General features: G+C 47.2%; 1 protein-coding gene across 4 annotated transcripts in view; it reads left to right on the top strand.

Annotated features, from left to right (window-relative positions):
* L1cam (L1 cell adhesion molecule) overlaps positions 1 to 9,763 on the top strand; it is a 26,437-nt gene extending 16,674 nt beyond the window's left edge. For 2 of the 4 annotated variants that reach the window (XM_029473613.1, XM_021153611.2), the window contains 22 exons: positions 424 to 535; positions 660 to 844; positions 1,001 to 1,132; positions 1,271 to 1,414; positions 2,004 to 2,115; positions 2,225 to 2,391; positions 2,493 to 2,649; positions 2,853 to 2,977; positions 3,148 to 3,258; positions 3,481 to 3,678; positions 3,925 to 3,995; positions 4,172 to 4,394; positions 5,547 to 5,662; positions 5,865 to 6,066; positions 6,161 to 6,283; positions 6,393 to 6,566; positions 6,712 to 6,831; positions 6,941 to 7,102; positions 7,454 to 7,591; positions 7,911 to 7,983; positions 8,079 to 8,090; positions 8,476 to 9,763. In XM_029473613.1, coding sequence (XP_029329473.1) covers positions 424 to 535; positions 660 to 844; positions 1,001 to 1,132; positions 1,271 to 1,414; positions 2,004 to 2,115; positions 2,225 to 2,391; positions 2,493 to 2,649; positions 2,853 to 2,977; positions 3,148 to 3,258; positions 3,481 to 3,678; positions 3,925 to 3,995; positions 4,172 to 4,394; positions 5,547 to 5,662; positions 5,865 to 6,066; positions 6,161 to 6,283; positions 6,393 to 6,566; positions 6,712 to 6,831; positions 6,941 to 7,102; positions 7,454 to 7,591; positions 7,911 to 7,983; positions 8,079 to 8,090; positions 8,476 to 8,707 — 3,089 coding nt within the window. In that variant the 3' untranslated portion in view covers positions 8,708 to 9,763. The remainder of the gene's footprint in view (positions 1 to 423; positions 536 to 659; positions 845 to 1,000; positions 1,133 to 1,270; positions 1,415 to 2,003; positions 2,116 to 2,224; positions 2,392 to 2,492; positions 2,650 to 2,852; positions 2,978 to 3,147; positions 3,259 to 3,480; positions 3,679 to 3,924; positions 3,996 to 4,171; positions 4,395 to 5,546; positions 5,663 to 5,864; positions 6,067 to 6,160; positions 6,284 to 6,392; positions 6,567 to 6,711; positions 6,832 to 6,940; positions 7,103 to 7,453; positions 7,592 to 7,910; positions 7,984 to 8,078; positions 8,091 to 8,475) is intronic. The other 2 variants (XM_029473614.1, XM_029473612.1) reach the window with 1 other exon arrangement.
* The last annotated feature ends 7,799 nt before the right edge of the window (positions 9,764 to 17,562 follow it).

Here is a 17,562-nt window from a genome sequence, read left to right as displayed (position 1 = left end):
AAAAGAGACAGAGTTTCACTCTGTATCAATGGCTGGCCTGGAACTTGCTGTGCAGATCAGAATGGCCTCAAACTCACAGAAATCTGCCTATTTCTATTTCTCAGGTGCTGAGATTGGAGTCATATGTTACCACATGTCCACATGTTGCTAGGACACACTTTAAAAAATAGTTTCATCCTGTAGGTCTTGAACTCATGATTCTTCTGCCTTAAATTCATGAATGAATGCTAATGTGGCCACCACACCCATCGGGCATCTTTTTATTTTTCTGGAACCCAGGACTTCTGGAATTTCAGGCAAACTTTCTACCACTGAGCCATACTGCAGCTATTCTTTTTAATGTAGGAGCAAGCAGATGCCTAGGGCCTCACTGGGATGTCCAATTTCTCCAAGTCTGATGGCTCACTCCTTTTCTCCTGGTAGCCAACAGCATGATTGACCGGAAGCCACGTCTGCTCTTTCCCACAAACTCCAGCAGCCGCCTGGTAGCCTTGCAGGGCCAGTCATTGATCCTGGAGTGCATTGCTGAGGGATTGTGAGTGTGGGCTTCTAGGGTGAAGGGCTGGTGCTCCATGGCCCCCAACAGGTTTATGCCTCAGGACTGAGTGGTTTTGTTGTCTCTCCCTTCTCTTCTCCCTTGGCACTGTGACCCTGGGCAGCCCTACACCCACCATCAAGTGGCTGCACCCCAGTGACCCTATGCCAACAGACCGTGTTATCTACCAAAACCACAACAAGACCCTGCAACTACTCAATGTGGGCGAAGAGGACGATGGCGAGTATACCTGCCTTGCTGAGAACTCACTGGGCAGTGCCCGGCATGCCTACTATGTTACCGTGGAAGGTATGGGCATGGTACATCCTTTTCCAGCTACACAGGCTCCTCAGAATGGCTTTCAGGGTTGATGGCCTGCAATGTCCACTGTCACGGGAGAGGGCAGGGCCTGCACTTAGGGCCAGAGCAGGCTTCAGGCTCAGGCTGCTTTTTCCTCCTGTTCAGCTGCCCCATATTGGCTGCAGAAGCCCCAGAGCCATTTGTATGGTCCAGGAGAGACTGCCCGCCTAGACTGCCAAGTCCAGGGCAGGCCCCAACCAGAGATCACTTGGAGAATCAACGGAATGTCTATGGAGAGTAAGCATGGCCTCAGCAGTGGTTGGGTGTGTAGGGAGTACAGGAAAACATCAAGGGGAAGAAGAGGAGGATGAGGAGGGCTTTCAGCAAAGCACAATGTTCTGACCTGAGCCTTTGGGCCCTGCCTGTTGCATACAGAGGTGAACAAGGACCAGAAGTACCGGATTGAGCAGGGGTCTCTGATCTTGAGTAACGTGCAGCCAAGTGACACAATGGTGACCCAGTGTGAAGCCCGCAACCAGCATGGGCTCCTGCTAGCCAATGCCTACATTTATGTTGTCCGTGAGTGCACTGACCTTATCTTCTGCCTGCCTTCCTTTTCTCTGTCCCTTCTTTCCTCCCACCCACCTGCTTACCCTTGCCTCATAGCTCCCAGTCTGTCCTTCCAGTCCACCAAAACTACTCAGTCAGCAGCTTGTTGGGGCATAGCTTTTAGGGGATGCCTTGCTTCTTTCTAAGGACTTTACCCCATTTTTCTTCCATTCTTACAATAGTTGGCGGTGGGAGTCATAGAATGGGCAGGGTTTTTTTTTTATCATGTCTGAGCAGAGGTGTACCCTGGACAAGATGTAACCCAGGATAGTCTGATGACTTCTGCCACTGATACTCAGGGAGATTTGGGGCTGGACAGGGAAGGCTTTGGGGAAGATACTAACTGCTCTTTGAGTCTTCAATACTTGGTAGAATCCTGGTGGCTGAAGTACATACAAAACTAAGGAGACCATTTAACCAAGGCTGAGAGGGACAGTAATGGGGAAGCCAGTAAACACAGCTTCTAAGGGTCTGTGTATGCTATCTGGGGAGTTACTGGATTCTTTTACACTTGGGACCTCTAGACATACCCTGTATCCTGAGATTATTCTTCCCCTAGAGCTGCCAGCCAGGATCCTAACAAAAGACAATCAGACATACATGGCAGTTGAGGGCAGTACTGCTTATATGCTGTGCAAAGCCTTTGGAGCTCCTGTTCCCAGTGTCCAGTGGTGAGTGCCCATCCTTTGGAGGTTTCTAAGCTATCTTCTCATCTAAAGATCCCAGGAGGACATGGAGTCCAAGCTGGTTAGTCCAAGCCAGCCCCTCTTCTTGCTCTAGGCTGGATGAAGAAGGAACCACAGTGCTTCAGGATGAACGATTTTTCCCCTATGCCAATGGAACGCTGAGCATCAGAGACCTCCAGGCCAATGACACTGGACGCTATTTCTGCCAGGCTGCCAATGACCAGAACAATGTGACCATTTTGGCTAACCTACAGGTTAAAGGTTAGATGATGAGCACACATGACTGTTAGACTTCCTGAGAGGTAGGGTCGAAGTCTGTGGAGAACATCAAAATGACCTCCCCTCCCCTTTGTTCCCCTCAGAAGCAACCCAGATCACACAGGGGCCCCGGAGCGCAATTGAGAAGAAAGGTGCAAGGGTGACATTCACGTGCCAGGCCTCCTTTGACCCCTCTTTGCAGGCCAGCATCACTTGGCGTGGAGATGGGAGAGACCTACAGGAACGTGGGGACAGTGACAAGTGAGGGCCCCAAGCCCTAAACTGGGCTAGGTAGAAGGGAACAGAGTGAGAAAAACTGGGAGTCAGACCTCCTAGCCTTGTCCTGGCAGGAGGCACTCCTCCTTAGAGGAGGAAGTCCATGGTGGGACAAGGGAAAGGGTCAGGAATGACAGAAAGTGGTTCATCTGCCACTAGCTAAGGGGCATGTATGCCCCTACCTCTAGGTATTTCATAGAAGATGGGCAACTGATCATCCAGAGCCTGGACTACAGTGACCAAGGCAACTACAGTTGTGTGGCCAGCACTGAACTGGATGAGGTGGAGAGCAGGGCACAGCTCTTAGTGGTGGGTAAGTCCTAATATAGAGTTAGGTACAAAGGGTACCTATCTTCTGACCCACCATGCCCATGCTCCCTCCTATTGCTGGACATTCTGAGTTGGAGGTGGGGGAATGCGGATGGCTCTTGAGGAGGCTAAACAATCCACCTTCCATGAGAATCCACCTTCTGTGACCCTCAGGGAGCCCTGGGCCAGTGCCTCACCTGGAGCTGTCCGACCGCCACCTGCTGAAGCAGAGCCAGGTGCACTTGTCTTGGAGCCCTGCTGAAGACCACAACTCTCCCATTGAGAGTAAGAGACCTGAGTGTGGCATTCCCTGTACTGCTCTCGCCAGCTGTACCTCTCCTCAGGTCCCCCTCTCTTCCAGAGCCATAGCCACAGGATGGTCTGCCTCATTAAAGCACATGTTTTCCAGGGGGCTTGTGTTCCTTTATAGCACCTATCTCCCCACTGACCTCCCCACTAGGCTACACTATATGCTCATTACTCCAGTGTGAATTTGCTTCTTGGCAGAGTATGACATTGAATTTGAGGACAAGGAAATGGCTCCTGAGAAATGGTTCAGTCTGGGCAAGGTGCCAGGAAATCAGACCTCTACTACACTCAAGCTGTCCCCATATGTCCACTACACCTTTCGGGTCACTGCCATTAACAAATATGGTCCTGGAGAACCCAGCCCTGTCTCTGAGACTGTGGTCACACCTGAGGCAGGTAAGTCAAGGCAGCACCCTCTCCCAGATCACCTGAAAGGGGTGGCAGTCATTGGCCCACAGGTTTTGTGGGTGGGTGTAGAAAGGGCATGCTGTGTCCATGCCCCCTGATTCCAGAGTTCCAGGGGCAACAAGGAGGTCTTTGTTGTACCCTTGGGGCTGCTGGCTTATTGCTTCAGGAGTCAGAATGGGCCATTTGTTCCTTGTCCTTGCTACAGCACTGATAGGTTGACACATTACTTTCCAGCCCCAGAGAAGAACCCTGTGGATGTGAGAGGGGAAGGGAATGAGACCAACAATATGGTCATCACATGGAAGGTAAGGGTCCCTACCCTGATCGGCATTGTGGACACAAAGCCAGGACCCTGCTATTTGCTGTCCTTTGGCCATACTAAAGAGGAAACCAATGCCTGGGATATATCTGGGCTGGGGGACAAGGCAAGGAAAATGGTAGCTCTTGGTCAATGGTCTTCTTATCTACTGGCCTCCTCCAGCCCCTTCGGTGGATGGATTGGAATGCTCCCCAGATTCAGTACCGTGTACAGTGGCGTCCACAGGGCAAGCAGGAGACCTGGAGGGAACAGACCGTGAGCGACCCTTTCCTGGTGGTGTCTAACACTTCCACATTTGTGCCTTATGAGATCAAAGTCCAGGCAGTGAACAACCAGGGCAAGGGCCCTGAGCCCCAGGTCACCATTGGCTATTCAGGGGAAGACTGTGAGTATTGGAGTGAGCCTGGCCCATATCCCAGGGCTTGAGGGCTAGAGACTGGAATCCTCATGCATGTCACCCTATGCACATGTGTATTTCTCCGCATTTGCCATTGCCAGCCCTCACCCCTCAATGATTCAATGTATAATTCTTACAAGCAAGGACATGCTTTCCCATAGATACTGTGATGTTATGAAATTCTGCACAGCTCAAATTGCTGCACTTTTGCCACTAACAGAAATAGCAGTTAAGTGAACCAGGACTAAGTTTGGCAACATTTCCTCTCTCTGGTCCAGGGAGTGTCTGGTATAGGCTGAGTATCCCTCCTCAGAAACTCCCAACTCTGAGATGTTCCAGGAGCTGAAATATGGCACGGAAAGTGGGAAATTCCACACTTGACTTTTTGTGTTGGATCAGTGAAAACACAAGCTTGCTAAAAATAGTGTAGTATATATAGGGCTGGGATGTAGCTCATTTGGTAGAGTGATTGCCTGACATACACAAAGGCTAGATTGGATCCCCAACACCGTATAAAGCAAGCATGGTGGTGTATACTTATAATTCCAACACACAGGAAGTGGTGGCAGAAGGACTGAAAGTTCAAGGCCCTCCTCAGCTACATATAGAGTTTGAGGCCAGCCTTAGTTCCAGGAGACTATCTCTAAATTATATTTATATCAGAATAAAGTTAAGTGTGGCATTCCAGAAGCTGAGGCAGAAATTAGAGGATGCCCTAGGATACACAGTGAGTTCTAGGATATCCCAGACTACAGAGAGAAATCCTGAAGATTTAGACTTGAACTTATCCTCAAGATATATTATTATGTATATACAAATATTTCAAAATGTAAAAGAATTCAACTCATTTCATTCCCAGCATGTCAGCTAAGAGCTAGTTACCAAACCAAGTTTCCATGACTCATGGGTTTCCTTGAGTCTGGAGCATCATCAAATGGTAATTTTGAGCACCCAGTCAGGATTTCTTTTTGTGGTTTCTTTGTGTATGTTACTACTTTCTTCCTGGAGAGCCCCATTGCCCCATTTGTCACTGCAAATAGCCCCTCATGTGGCATGCAACCCACTTTCCTGTGGGAAGGAGTCTAGCCTTCTGGCTCAGGTGAAGGCCTGTGTCTTCTCCAAATAACTGGATGTTTTTAGACCCCCAGGTGAGCCCTGAACTTGAAGACATCACAATCTTCAACTCAAGTACTGTGCTTGTCAGGTGGAGGCCTGTGGACTTGGCCCAGGTTAAGGGCCACCTCAAGGGATACAATGTAAGGATTCAGGATATGGGGAGAACTAAAGAGGAATGTGATAATATTGAGGGTGGGGACTCTGTTGTCTGTGAGCAGCTCTTCTGGAAGTTTCTGGGTTGGAGCGAAAGGGTCTATGACAAGGGTGGTGAGGAACATGTATTAGAGGTCCTGCTCTATCGATGACTTCTACCCTTATGAGGTTTGTTGACCATCTGGACAGGTAACATACTGGTGGAAGGGCAGCCAGAGAAAGCACAGCAAGAGGCATATCCACAAAAGCCACATAGTGGTCCCTGCAAATACCACCAGTGCCATCCTCAGTGGTTTGCGTCCTTATAGCTCTTACCATGTGGAGGTACAGGCCTTTAATGGGCGGGGCTTGGGGCCTGCAAGTGAATGGACCTTCAGCACCCCAGAGGGAGGTGAGTCTGCCTGCCACCCTACCCTACACATGTACTCCCTGCCCCTTCTTCTTGGACTCAGGTGAGGACCTTCTACCCTTCTGTACTTCCACAGTGCCTGGCCACCCTGAGGCATTACACCTGGAGTGTCAGTCGGACACTAGTCTGCTACTGCACTGGCAGCCACCACTCAGCCACAATGGAGTGCTCACTGGCTACCTGCTCTCTTACCATCCCGGTGCGTGCACTGTACCTAGTATGGAGGCTGGGAGACCTAGAAAAGGTAACTGAAGCCAGCTTCTTACTTCTGAAGGTAACTGAAGCCAGCTTCTTACTTCTTTCCACAGTGAAAGGGGAAAGCAAAGAGCAGTTGTTCTTCAACCTTTCGGACCCAGAACTTCGGACTCATAATCTGACCAACCTCAACCCTGATCTACAGTACCGCTTCCAGCTTCAGGCCACCACTCAACAGGGTCCTGGTGAGGCCATCGTGCGTGAAGGAGGCACCATGGCCCTGTTTGGTGAGCTGAAGCAAGGGTTTTGGTGGTGTTAGTCTTGATTGTTATCCTGTCCTTGACCAAGGGAGGAGGTTGACTGGGAGACTAAGCTCTTGAGAGTGAGCCTTTGAAGAGCCTTGTGGTCCCTCTTTGTTCCTACATTCTCCAGGCAAGCCAGATTTTGGCAACATCTCAGCCACAGCAGGTGAAAACTACAGCGTGGTCTCCTGGGTCCCTCGGAAGGGCCAGTGCAATTTCAGGTTCCATATCTTGTTCAAAGCCTTACCAGGTGAGTGCAGAGATATCCTTGGGGTAGAGAGCTAAGGCTCTATCCCTACCCCTAAGGTGTCCCCAGTCCTCCTGCTGAGTCCCTCTGCCACCGTGCCTCATCTGTACAGAAGGGAAAGTGAGCCCTGATCACCAGCCTCAGCCTCAGTATGTCAGCTACAATCAGAGCTCCTACACACAATGGAACCTACAGCCTGACACCAAATATGAGATCCACCTGATGAAGGAGAAGGTCCTCCTGCACCATCTGGCTGTGAAGACTAATGGAACTGGTGAGGCAGCGGGGCCACCATCCTCTGCCAGGAAGTCTTGGGTGCCACTGCCGGGTTTGTTGAATGCAGCCGCTAGCAGCCATGAACCACTCTTTTTGCCTCCCAGAAATCCGGGTGTGCTTTGGCCAGTGTACCATTTCCTACACTATCAACAGAGGGCTCTCTCCTCCCTCTCCTCATCTGCTGCTATGGTACTCCCTGGCCCAAAAAGTCCCCTTATAGCTTCAAATGGGTCCTAAGTACCATGCCTTAACTTAGAGGCTGCTGTTCAAGATTAGGAATGTAGCATGCCTGTTGGCAGCATAGCTCATCCCAAGGCCTGGGCTTTGTCTTCCTGCTCTGTGCTTTCAGGCCCCGTGCGAGTTTCTACTACAGGTAGCTTTGCCTCCGAGGGCTGGTTCATCGCCTTTGTCAGCGCTCTCATCCTCTTGCTCCTCATCCTGCTCATCCTCTGCTTCATCAAACGCAGCAAGGGTGGCAAATACTCAGGTAACCTAGAAAATGTGCAGGCTCGGGTATGACAGCTGAAGATAGAGAAAAAAAAAACACCTTCCCAAGAACCCAAACTTGGGAGTTGCATGACAAGCATAGTCATAGAGGTGGGGGTATAGGTCAGAGCCCAAACATGACTCCTTCCCAGGCTGGGGCCACAGAGGTCTACACCAGTAGCAGCTGGATCCACATGGGTTGGGTGGGTCACTCTGAAAGTTTCTAAGCACTGTCAAGACAGTGCTATGGGCTCTTAGCACAAAGCAACCCAGAACCTGGTGGTGGGCAGGAGAAGTTGACTCCTCTGGTATGTCTGTAGTGAAGGACAAGGAGGACACTCAGGTAGATTCCGAGGCCCGGCCCATGAAAGACGAGACCTTCGGCGAGTACAGGTGAGCAGGGACAAAAGTAGGGGTTGGTTCAGTTCTGCTTGACCTTTGCTTCTTACTCAACTCCTCTCTCTTTTCTGTGCTTCGGGTGACTTCAGGTCCCTGGAGAGGTAAGATGTGACAGTAGAGATGTCTAGTTAGAGCTCAGGGACTGGGGAGGGAGGGACCTCCACTTTTCCTTTGGTGGTGCATCAGTTACTCTTTTAGGGGAAAGCAAACATTACCCAGCTATTCCTGTGTTAAGAGCCTAGTTGCTAGGCTGCCTATAACTCTTCTGGCTGCTTTTAACCCCAAGAGAAGCTCCAGCAGTAGGTACAGGCCCTGCAGCATCATGCACACAGCCTGACCTCCTAGAAGTCTGTAAAGATGAGTCCCAAAACTTCCTATATGGACAGGAAAATAAAAGGGGGCAAGAACCTACTAGGGTGACCTGCTGGGGTATCCTGCCAGGGCCCTGCAATACATCTACTCACACGTCACCTTCTCTCCTTACAGTGACAATGAAGAGAAGGCCTTTGGCAGCAGCCAGCCATCTCTCAATGGAGACATCAAACCCCTAGGCAGTGATGACAGCCTGGCTGATTATGGGGGCAGTGTGGACGTCCAGTTCAATGAGGATGGCTCTTTCATCGGCCAGTACAGTGGCAAGAAAGAGAAGGAGGCAGCAGGAGGCAATGACAGTTCAGGGGCTACCTCTCCTATCAATCCTGCAGTAGCCCTAGAATAGCAAGGTCCAGCCATGTGAGGCAGGGCCAAGCTGGGCCCAGGGCCAGAGGTGCAGGAGAGCCCAGGGGCCAAGACACCTGGCCAATGTAGTGCACCATGCCACTGGCCTGCTGACTTTGGGATCGAGGTCCTTCCTTCTCTCCACAGCGCATGGAAGACTTGACTGGAGCAGAGGAGAGGAACTGTGGCTTCGAGTCTCTTTCTTACCACCCGCTACCCTCTTTATTGCCAAAACCCAGCTGCACCCTTTCCTGGGCATACGCTGCTTTGCCCCAGCTTGGGGCAGTTCACTCCCATATCAGGGATCTTCAGGTGCTGCCTTGCTGACCCATTTAGACAGAGAGGCCACAGTTTGAGGGAAAAGACAAAGGAGAGTCCTCTGAGCCATCTCTGAGAAGCTGCCCTCACTGGAAACAGGCATGGTGGGGTCTCCTCAGGACTAGGTTGGCACCTCTTCTTTCTCCCTGGCTAGTCTGACTGGAGACAAAACTCTGTCCCCACCATCTGCTCCCTTTTCTTTGCCATTTTTGATCCAATCAGGATGGGGACCTGAGCAAGCTGGCCACCTGTGTAGAAGAGGCCATCTGGAAAACCCAGAGTTGTCCCCCACCCCCTTAGCACACAAGGTTCGCACCCTCCTCCCATTGCTATTCCACCTTTCAGGAGACACACACACACACACACACACACACACTCACGTATTCATATTGCCTTCAATACCCACCAGACAATATCGAAGTGGCTTCTCTCACTGTTGGAGATAGGCACACCTCTTCCTACAGACACTGGCTAGGCTTCTCCCTGCTGCCACCATACCCCAGAACCCCTTAGCAGCCCTGCCTGCCCCCAGTTCTCATCCTCAGCCCCTTCCCCTGTTCCTCACGTTGGGAATGTAAATACACCGTGACTTTGAAAGTTTGTGCCGTTGCCCTTTCCCCATATGCCACTAGCGTGTAGGCAGATGTCTGAGTCTCTAGGTGGTTTCTCCATTTTATAGCAGTTAGCTTTGATGACCCTACTCCACGAAAAATAAAAGCAGACAAAAAAAAAAAAAAAAATAAAATACAGGACAACAAAAACTAAAAAAAAAGACACCATCAAAAAAAAAAAAAAAAAAAAAAAAAAAAAGCAAAGATTGGCTCCCAGCACTCTGCTGTGCTCCTGTCCAGCAGCTGTGGCTTCCCTGTATGCTTTTGCTTGGTCTGTTGATGAGCCCTCTACAAAAAAAAAAAAATTATATATATATGTATATAATATCAGAATTATAACAGGCAAATAAAAACCTAGAAATGAAGAAACGCACATTGTAGAATACAGTATATGAGTGAGTTGCTATGAAAAACCTAGAAATGAAGAAACCATTTCATCATTTTACTGATGAACTCTTACTCCCCTACACAGGTCCCATGCTGTGGAAACTCCATCCCTGGGCAGGGGATTCCCTGAGGTCTGATCAGCCCTGCCCCACAGTCCCAGCCCCTTTCCTGCTTCTTCCCACAGTTTGGGCATCCCACCCCACTGCCAGGCCTTGTTATGTGCTCCCATTGGATTTCATTATCACACTGTGGGCCTTAGGGTTCCCTTTGCACTGATGGCCTTTTAATATCAAGCTTTAGTCCTCATTGTTAGTACCCTCCATTCCTAAAAGAGGTAAACACCTCCTAAAGGGGCAGAATATGGATGAGGACCCTGAAGTCTTGGAGCCCTCAGTCTGCAGCCTATGCTGCAGACTACTGGCCTATATCTGGGAGCCTCTTTTTTACCGATAGGACACAGCAACTAAAGCCACTTATAAGGTCCACTCGGCACTCGGAGTTCAGGTAAACCAGTATGTTGTACCTGATGTCATGCTATCCTTGAAGTGTCCGGTACTGGGGATTAGAACCTTGCTAGGCAAACAACACTCCAGCCCTCTTTTTGTTTGTTTGTTTGTTTTGTTTTGTTTTTCGTGACAGGATTTCTCTGTATAGCCCTGGCTGTCCTGGAACTCAGTTTGTAGACCAGGCTGGCCTCGAACTCAGAAATCTGCCTGCCTCTGCCTCCCGAGTGCTAGGATTAAAGACGTGAGCCACCACCGCCCAGCTATTCCAGCCCTCTTTTCATCTTTTATTTGATATAGGGTCTCACTAAGTTTCCTAGACTGGCTCTGAGGTCACTCTGTAACCCGGACTGGCCTTGAACTTATGATTCTTCTACTTTGGCCTTCCAAGTATCTAGGATTTGAGACCTATATATAGGCCCCAACCTGACCGTTATGCAGTCCTCCCATCTCAACCTTGAGAGTGCTGAAATTACAGATATCAGCTACTTCTTTACTAAGGACAGAATCAGTGAAAAGAAAAAATGGCTGGGCAGAAGTGGTGTACACCTTTAATTTCAGCACTCAGGAAGCAGAGGCAGGTGGATCTCTGTGAGTTTGAGGCCAACCTGATCTACACAGTAAGTTTCAGGACAGCCAGGGCTACCCAGTGAAACTCTATCTCTAAAACAACAAAATGTCTTCCTCTTGTTCGCACCACCAGCCCAGCCCCAGGCTCTTCCACTGAGGCCTCCACTCCCCCATACCCTGTGATTCACTGCGGTCTTTCCTTTGCTTTTCTGTAGCTCTTGTTTTGCTATAACAGTCTCTACCGTCAAAAATCTCCAATCCTAATGCTGTGTGCTTGCAAGCTCTTGGCCAGTTTTCTGTTCCTATCTACTGAGAACCCCCTCAGAGTCAGCTGTTTTTCTTATCCTCACTATCTCTATTAGAAACAACATCAGCCTGCTATGGGCCGCCCCCAATGTGTTTAGTGGCTCTGCCATAATAGTTTTTTGACTCAGGCTCATCACAGTTCAATTAACATTCTCCAACTTCTGTTCTTGCCAAATAGGTGGGAGAAGGGCAGAGGTGAAGTGTGGCATGGGAGTATGGGAGCAGCCACAGGCTGCTTTCAGAAGCAGAACACAGATATGACAGTCAGGTCTTTCTAGAGCTGCAGGGAGTACCAAGTGGAAGTTACATGTTCAGGATAACAGACCTATACCTCTATTCAAAGAGCCTCTAGACCTGTCTGGGTTACCTCCCAGGCTATTTTTTTTAAATGACACAATTACCCAGGGGGTGGCAGCAAAAGTTCTTAATCTCAACACTTGGGGGACAGACATAGGCAGATCTTTGTGCATTTGAGGCCAACCTGGTCTATAAATTGAGTTCCAGGACAGCCAGGGCTGTTACATTGAGAAACCCTGTCTCCAAAAAAAAAAAAAAAAAAAAAAAAAAAAAAAAAAAAAACTAACCGAACAAACAAACAACCTCCCCAAAAAGGCATACTTTTTTATATGCACATGTATGGAGGCCAGACTTCCTCAATCAGTGTCCATCTTAATTATTTTTTTAATGTAAGTGTGCATGCACAAATTGAGGCTAGAGGAAGAGATCCACTGTCCTGCTCTGTCCCATTATTCCCTTGAGACAGTGTTTCTCACTGAATCTAGACTGACAATCAGCGAGCACAGTGTTAAGGTTCTAAGGAGTGTGTGGCCATGGTTGGATGTTATGTAGGTACTGGAGATTTGGAGTCAGCAAGTACTCTTACTTATTCCATCATCACTCTCCATCCACCTTACTGTTTAAGACAAGAGTCTCTCACTGAACCCACAAGCCCCAGGGATCCTCAACACTGAGACTACAGTTGTCATAGTGTCTATCTGACCCTTCCTACATTTCCAAAACTTTATCTATCTTCTTGCATCTGTCACAGTTGATTAGTCCTAATAGTAAGTATGAACTTATTTAGTCTGCCCATTGGACACATTCTTGTTGAGGGTTAATGCACATAAAATACACACCTGAGGTTTTTATCTGCCTATATTGATTCATGCAACCATCATTTGATCATCAAACTATTTTTTTTAAAGATTTATTTATTTATTACATGTAAGTACACTGTAGCTGTCTTCAGACACACCAGAAGAGGGAGTCAGATCTCATTACGGATGGTTGTGAGCCACCATGTGGTTGCTGGGATTTGAACTTCGGACCTTTGGAAAAGCAGTCGGGTGCTCTTACCCACTGAGCCATCTCACCAGCCCGATCATCAAACTATTGAACACTTGAAAACTTCTTGTGCCTTCCCCAGGAAACCCTCACTACATGACCTTGACCCTTTTTCTACCACTGTAGGCTATATGTGGATCTCACTGATGGTTGGCATGTTCACCAATGAAACTGTGCACCTTTCATTCTTGTCGTGTCTGTGAGACTCACACATGTTACCCAGTTGCAAGAAGATATCCTCTGTTGCCATTGGACCACAATTAGGGTCTGATCTCAACATACTCCAAGGAGGAAGGTACACACTAAGGTCCAAAAGGAAATAGCTTAGACAACAAAACAGGAAAAAGATTATGCTGTTTTGTGAGACAAGGTATTACAATGTATCCCTAACTGACCTTGAACTTGACTTCCTTGCCTCAGCCTCCCAAAAGCTGGGTGTATTAGTCAGGATTCTCTAAAGAAACAGACTCATAGAATGAATAAATACTAAAAGGGAATTTATTATACTGGCTTTAAAATGTGTTCATGTGTAGACTCATCAATAGCTGTCTCGAAACAGAAAGGCCAAGAACCTGCTAGTTGTTTAGTCCACAATGATGAATATTTCTGCATTCCCAATTTGGTGCTGCAGTCCCAGGTGGTTCCAAGAGATCTGTTGGCTTTTAGCTATGTTGTGGTGGTTTGAATAGAAATGGCACCCATAGACTCGTGTGTTTGAATGCTTGGCCTTTGGGAGTGACACTATTAGGAAGTGCAGCCTTTTTGGATTAGGTATGGCCTTGGAGAAGTGTATCACTGAGAGAGGGCTTTATGCGCAAGTCTGAACAGTGTGGCACACAGTCTCCTTCTGCTACCTGTGGATCAAGATGTAGAACTTGCCAGGCAGTGGTGGCGCACATCTTTAATCCCAGCACTTGGAGGCAGAGACGAATTTATGAGTTCAAGGCCAGCCTGGTTTACAGAGTGAGTTCCAGGACAGGGGCTACACAGGGAAACCCTGTCTCAATAAAACCAAAAATATAATAATAATAATAATATGTAGAACTCTCAGCTCCTTCTCCAGCACCATGTCTGCCTGCATACTGCCATGTTTCTCCCCAAGACAATAATGAACTGAACCTCTGAGACTGTAAGCCAGCTCTAATGTAGATGTTTTCTTTTAGAAAAGTTGCCATGGTCATGGTGTTGACAGCAGTAGAAACCCTAATAAGCAGTTGGAATATTAAAGAAGTTAAGTTTAGTAACAGCCTCAGCAACAAGACAGAGAACTTGCCAGTGAGCATTAGGGCAAGCAAGCAAAAAGAAAAGTGTCCTCCTTCCACTTCTTCCATGTCCTTTTGGGGATGGACCAGATTCAAGGTAGGTCTTCCTCCTTCAGATAAACTGATTCTTTAAAAATCTCTCATAGGAGTGCTCATCAGCTTGGTTTTAATTGTTTCCAAATGCTGTCAACTTGACACCAATATTAAGCATCACACTGGGATTACAGGTGTGACCTATCATAGCCAGCTAAGGGATTTGCTAATAAGTATGGGGAACAATCTGAGGAAATAAATATCTACATGAATCCTAAGGATGCCATGCCAAAGAGGATGTAATATGACATTGTGTTGGGTACACTTTATTGAGATGAGTGTGTTTGCACTACATTGTGTATTTAATAAATTTTTTGGTTGTCAGTCTTGGAAAAATGGCTTTATCCACTCAGCCATCTAACCAGCCACTCAAGCCCTTTTTGTTTGTTTTTGAGACAAAGTCTCACTATGTAGCTCAGAGTTATTTGCAACTCAATATATGGCTTAATATGGCTTGAACTCACCGGATTCCAGGCAGTATGATTCACTATTCTCAGTTGACATTCTTGGAGGAAATGCAGAGCCTAACACCTTGAATTTGAAGCTTGCAGTTGCCACTTTCTATATGGCCAATGCAGGAAGTATTAGTATTGTGATAAATAATAAGCACAAAACACTTTATTTTACTCTTTTTATTTGATTTTGATTTTGAGACTGGGTCTCATTACATACATAGTCTTAGCTGGCCTGGAACTCACTACATAGACCAGGCTAGCCTGAAAATCACATAGATCCATCTGCCTCTGCCTCTTCAAAGCTAGGAATAAAGGTGTGCTCCACTACACTCAAGAGCACAAAGCAATTGAGAAGCCTCAAATGAGGTGGATATAAACTATATCAAAGGAGATACATCCTTTGGAAACTTAGCAGCCTTGAAGTTCAGCACAGTTTCTGGAAGTTCTGGAAGTTCTGTGCCCTGAATGGAAGCAAGAAAGCCTATACAAGATAAAGACACTGCACCTTGTACTGCCTATTTCTGAAGATAATGTTTGGTGAACTTTTTGGAAACTGGAATATACACAAGGATAGCATGTTGGCTCATTTACTGTGTCACCCATAGGCTGCCAGTTTTGTCTTGTTTGTTTTGTTTTTAATCTGGTTGAGGGGGGCATGGGAAGAGGCTGAAGAAATCTGTCTTTACAGTTGTGCCTTGCTGGACCAGGAATATAGGTAAGAGGTAAACTATAGCATATGCTTAGCCCTGGATTTAAGCCTCAGTAAACAAAACAAGACTAAACCTACACATTTGGTTCTTATGGTCAGGTAGGTCTAATATACTATGTAAAGGATGTATGGGACAGAATTTGTGACAAGCACCCATAAAGAAATTACTGTTCAGAGTTCAAAGTAACAGCCCTGACTTGATACAGAGAATGAAGCAGCATGGTGGTGGTGCACATCTCTAATCCCAGCACGGCAGAGGCAGAGGCAGAGGCAGAGGCAGAGGTAGAGGCGCAGAGGCAGAGGCAGAGAGGCAGAGGCAAGTGAATCTCTGAGTTTGAGGCTAGTTTGGTCTACAGTGGGAATTCCAGAACAGCCAGAGCTACACCGAGAAATCCTGCCTCAAAAAAGGGAAACAAAACAACAACAAACAAAAATATAAGAGAATGAACACTTAGGAACACAGGGCTACATAACAATTCATGGAATATAAATCTCAGTACATGAGAGTTGAGGTACTTTCATGAACCGCCAATGACATAAGCAAGTGGCTTTAGTTTCTGTAATACCAACCTTGTAGCAGGACATCCTCTCTCTCAATCCATTCCTATGACTTCCTGAAATGGTCTATATAACCAGTTGGGAGAAAATCACCCAAGCCAGGCTTGGAGATGTCAACTCTGTCTTTTGTTTTGTTTTGTTTTGAGACAGGAGTCTTACTATGTAGCCCTGGTTGGCCTGGAACTCACTATGTAGGCCAAGTTAGCCTTGAACTCACAGAGATCCTCCTTCTTCTGATTCCACATGCTGAGATAACAGGTGTGAACCACCATGCACAACTAGATGGTAACTCCAAAGTACTCAAAAGGATAGTTTAGAAGGCCAGGACCTGTGTCTTTTTTTTTTTTTAAAGATTTATTTATTATTATACATAAGTACACGGTATCGGTCTTCTGACACACAACAAGAGGGCGTCAGATTTCACTACGGGTGGTTGTGAGCCACCATGTGGTTGCTGAGATTTGAACTCAGGACCTTCAGAAGAGCAGTCAGTGCTCTTAACCGCTGAGCCATCTCTCCAGTCCCCCCAGGACCTGTGTCTTTTGTGTTGTTTATTTTTGTTGCTCTTTCTTTTGTGTTGTTTATTTTTGTCACTTTTTTGAGACCCAACAGATGCTGATACTTCTGCCTTGGCCTCCCAAATGCTGGAATCATATTGTGTACCACACTTAGCTTTTCTTCTTCTCTTCTCTTCTCTTCTCTTTTTTTTTTCTCTCTCTCCTCTCTCTTTCCCATGCGTTTCACTAACCCAAGCTAGTCTTATCTCCCTGTAACTTTAATATTTTCAAAACCCATTTTTAATGATGGTTCTTAAACTCTTTAACCTGCCTTCTAGCCCACCACCCAGCAGAAGGAGTTGAAAAGAAAGGATGCAGGGGAAGTGGTCCTGTTTAGAAAAGTTCTTTGGAGTAACTCCCGTCCGAGTTGTCTGGAAACCAGCAATTCAATTCACAGGTTAGCAGGCAGCTGCAGCTCGAGTCACTCAAAAACATCTCATGGATACACCAGCAGTCCAGTTTCTTAGAGTTAACAACAGTGGTGACACGACCTAGCCGAGACAGCTGGGCCTCAGCCTTGACTAGAGTCAGCAGAAGGGACCAACAGAAACACCAGAAGTTCTTGCCTGTGCCTCTCTCAAGAAAGCAAAGAACATTCAAGACTCGAGACCCACAATCGTTGCACAGCTAGCTCTATAAGCAAGCATAGCTCAACCTCTGTGAAGGTCACTGTCGAGTTCTATTTACACCCTCCAAACTTCACAGGTCCTCCACAGGTCTTGCTTCAGCACGTGTTTTGTCTCAACATTGTCTCAGATGACATCACTTGCCAATCAGGCCAAGTTGGCAGAGGTGGCAAGAAACCATAGTACACCACCAGAAGTCTTTTGGTGCATTTCTCTTTATGGAGTCCCCACAAATGCAGCTCAACTACTCAATATAAGGTGGACCAATACATGCTTGTCCTCAGCAACGAATCCTTCATCAAGTGTCCTTTCACGTGCTCGCTTTAGCAGAACATCCTCTCTCCTGTGTCTGCTTCAGCTAAACGTTCCTTCATGAGTCTGCCTTAGCCTTTCACCTGTGGCTACTTCAGAAAAACACTCTTTCATGTGTTTGCCCCAGCAAAACTCCATCCAACTGATTTTCCAAAGAATCCTTAAGTTTCCACTTCAGCTCCCTATGTACCTAAAGATGACTTTAAACTCATGATTCACTTCTAAAGTGCTGGGATTGCAAACAT

The sequence above is a fragment of the Mus caroli genome, chromosome X (assembly GCF_900094665.2).
Source record: "Mus caroli chromosome X, CAROLI_EIJ_v1.1, whole genome shotgun sequence".
In the NCBI taxonomy this organism is placed as follows: domain Eukaryota; kingdom Metazoa; phylum Chordata; class Mammalia; order Rodentia; family Muridae; genus Mus; species Mus caroli.
This window is presented reverse-complemented; position numbering and strand designations above follow the sequence as displayed.